This window comes from Propithecus coquereli, unplaced genomic scaffold (assembly GCF_000956105.1).
Source record: "Propithecus coquereli isolate 6110/MARCELLA unplaced genomic scaffold, Pcoq_1.0 Scaffold42, whole genome shotgun sequence".
Classification (NCBI taxonomy): Eukaryota; Metazoa; Chordata; class Mammalia; order Primates; family Indriidae; genus Propithecus; species Propithecus coquereli.
The window spans coordinates 8,033,198-8,036,097 of record NW_012149952.1 but is presented as its reverse complement, the minus strand read 5'-3'; the positions used below and the strand labels follow the sequence as shown (position 1 = coordinate 8,036,097).

Sequence of the window (2,900 nt, the reverse complement as noted above, 5' to 3'; positions counted from 1 at the left end):
GCCCCTATGCTTTCTTCCTATCACTAATTTTCATTCATCATCTAGAAGGCCTTGAATTTCTAGGATTACAATAAGTATCTATGATTTCCTGGGCTTATGTGTCTTAAATACATTTTTAAAATACCAGTGGCCACTTAAATGATTTCTATTGCCTTTTCTTAATTAGCTCAAAACTAATAACAAATGAAGCATACTATGTACACAGTGAGGCAGACAGGTATTTAGGGGTATTAAATCCTAACGATTTGGGGTCATTATAATCTCACTAAACAATTTTTAAATGTCTATCAAGAGGAAGTGATTATCTCCATATACATACTGCGCCATTCTGTAGTTTCTTTGGATCAGGCTTCTTTCGCACGGTGGTAAAGCTCCATTCAGGATGAGTATTATTTTCCCTGCTGGTGGATTCCCTAAGGAAATTGCCAAAGATACCCCTATAAATTCCTAAATGATTCACTTTGGTGGAAACACCAAATCAATACAGGTAGAATTGGATGAGATAATTGTCCCAATGTTTAAAAACCCATAATATAAAAAAGTATTTGATCTCAGTTTCAGGTGAATGCTACATTTTATTAAAGAATAGCAGTTGTTCCCAACTCTACGTTGGGACCTTCTACCATATATAAATACCTGTCTCCCACCACTCCCCAGACTGAATTAGGATCTCCAGTAGCATGGCTTGTGATTGCTTTAAAGTTCCTTGGGTGACTCTCATGGGCAGCTAAGGCTAACAACCATTAGAACAGGGTACAAAATATCCTGATACATGTTACCCCTTTCAAAGGTTGGGCAATTTCTGATAAATAAAGGAATCTGAGAGTACTATCTAAAGACATTTGGTGTTCCTTTGTGCCAGTTTAGCTAGTGGAGGAGTAAATTCTGGTGTAGCCTATAGACTTTCCTAGTCTAAATTAAGTTAGGCACTTAGAGGTTGAATTGTTCATATAACTATTGCCATTAAAAAACACCACAGCTTTATCAAGGGGTAAAAATAGTACATAAATGAATATTTAAATGTACCACTCTGATCATGGTTTGGTATGTGGCCAAGAGGTAGGAAAAGCATGGAGGTCAGTTCTCCAGAGGGATTTTGCAAGTTGTCATCAAAGTATGGGAAGACCCAGCTCCTTATTGCTTTGGGCAAACTAATATAACACCCTTAATTGAATCTTATTCCAAAATTTTGTAATATACTCAAGTATCCACTAGGGGTTAGACCGAGACCATTTAAAAGTAGAGCTATTCACTTCCAAGAAAAACATGTTTCCAAATTCATTGTATTCCACAAACTGTGACTGAAAAAGATTTTCACAGTTTCTAAGGTGAAACCTCAGAATATGGTTTATATTTTATGCCAGAACAAGCACATTGGATTATAGCAAAAAGATACGCAATATTAAAATGCGCTACCCACATACAAATTAAATAATTTGTACATACGAATCAGAGCCCTCGGAATCAGATTCATCATCACTGTGCCCTTCTGCCTTCCATCTCTTAAATCGATCTATCAGTTCAGTCAGATAAGAAGTCTTCTTTGAATTTTTTACAATGAATTTGTGTTTCAGAAGTTCTTTAGCCGTAGGACGCTAAGGGAAAAATTAAGGATGCATCACTATTTCTAGACTCTTTATGATTATAAGCGGTGGTAAAAATCATTTGAATTATTAAGCTTAAAGGTATAAAAGTATGTCTATAGACATAAAGACAAAATGCTGTAGGAAAATAGTTAATTCTATTATTGAAGTGGCTCAAGTCAACCAAATTAAAGTTACTACTTTAGTACCCCAATTTGTGGAAGCCTAATGAGCAGAAGCCTAATGTGGAAGCTGGCAAACTGGCAGACAGGGCCTTCTCAAAAGCAGAGAAAAATAGGATTTAGAAAGTGAAGTAAAAATTGAAAAACATTTCACAAAATGCTTTAAAAAACTTTAATTATACTTACTATAAATTGGAAAAACTGATGAAAACTAGCAAGGCTGTAATTTTGTTATTATCTGTCTCTAAATGCAAACACCAGGTGCTGGGGGTGGGGATACCTCCCTTTTATTATAATAATATCAGAAAGTTTGTTATCAACTTAAAATAGTTATATCAAGCTTGGACAGTTCTTGTACATTTCTAGTCTTTAGAAGTCACAAAGCAGCTTTGCTTTGACAACAGTAAACGACTGTAATCAAATTCGCCAAGTAAATGAGTGATGCTCACTAGACTAGGAAAAGTATACAACTTCATGTTGACATTTCTAAACATTAATGTTACCGCTCATAGATGTCTATAAAAAAATAAAGAAATAAAAAAATCATGAAATAAAGGTAGTTAAACATAACTTTCATGAAAAATGAAAACAGTTGAATAAAAACCATTGTATTTATACATATACTTTAATGATAACATAATATAAAATGAACTTTATTTCTTGAATGTCTTTCCCTTTGAAATAGGAAATGATCAACAGAATAAGGAAGAAGCCGGGGACCAAGAAAAAGATGCAGAGAAAAGAGGAAAGGAACTGAGGATCTTGTTAAGAACTGAATAGAATTAGCAATACAGAGGGAAGAACCAGGTTCCTAAATGAATCTTATACAATTTTCACATGCACTGTATTCCCCACTGCAGGAAAAGCTACCTTCATGATAGGTTGATCTAAGAATGGAAAACAAATAGTAGTAATAGCAACATATACTCACAAATGATGGATCTTTGTTCAGGCAAGCATCAATAAACTCCTTAAAAGACTTAGTAAAGTCTCCAACAAGAGTTGGAGGATTGTTTTTTGGAATAAGAAACAGAACTCGCATTGGATGCATATCGGAGTTAGGTGGCTCTCCCTTGGCTAGTTCAATAGCGGTAATTCCCAATGACCAAATGTCAGCCTAAGGTAAGACAAAAAA

At 34.8% G+C, this 2,900-nt stretch overlaps 1 protein-coding gene across 1 annotated transcript in view; it reads right to left on the bottom strand.

Annotated features, from left to right (window-relative positions):
- The window catches only part of STK26 (serine/threonine protein kinase 26), a 53,162-nt gene that overhangs the window by 2,932 nt on the left and 47,330 nt on the right, over positions 1 to 2,900 (bottom strand). The window contains exons 7-9 of the mRNA XM_012653263.1: positions 2,697 to 2,882; positions 1,447 to 1,595; positions 320 to 413 (exon numbers count right to left, since the gene is read on the bottom strand). Coding sequence (XP_012508717.1) covers positions 320 to 413; positions 1,447 to 1,595; positions 2,697 to 2,882 — 429 coding nt within the window. The remainder of the gene's footprint in view (positions 1 to 319; positions 414 to 1,446; positions 1,596 to 2,696; positions 2,883 to 2,900) is intronic.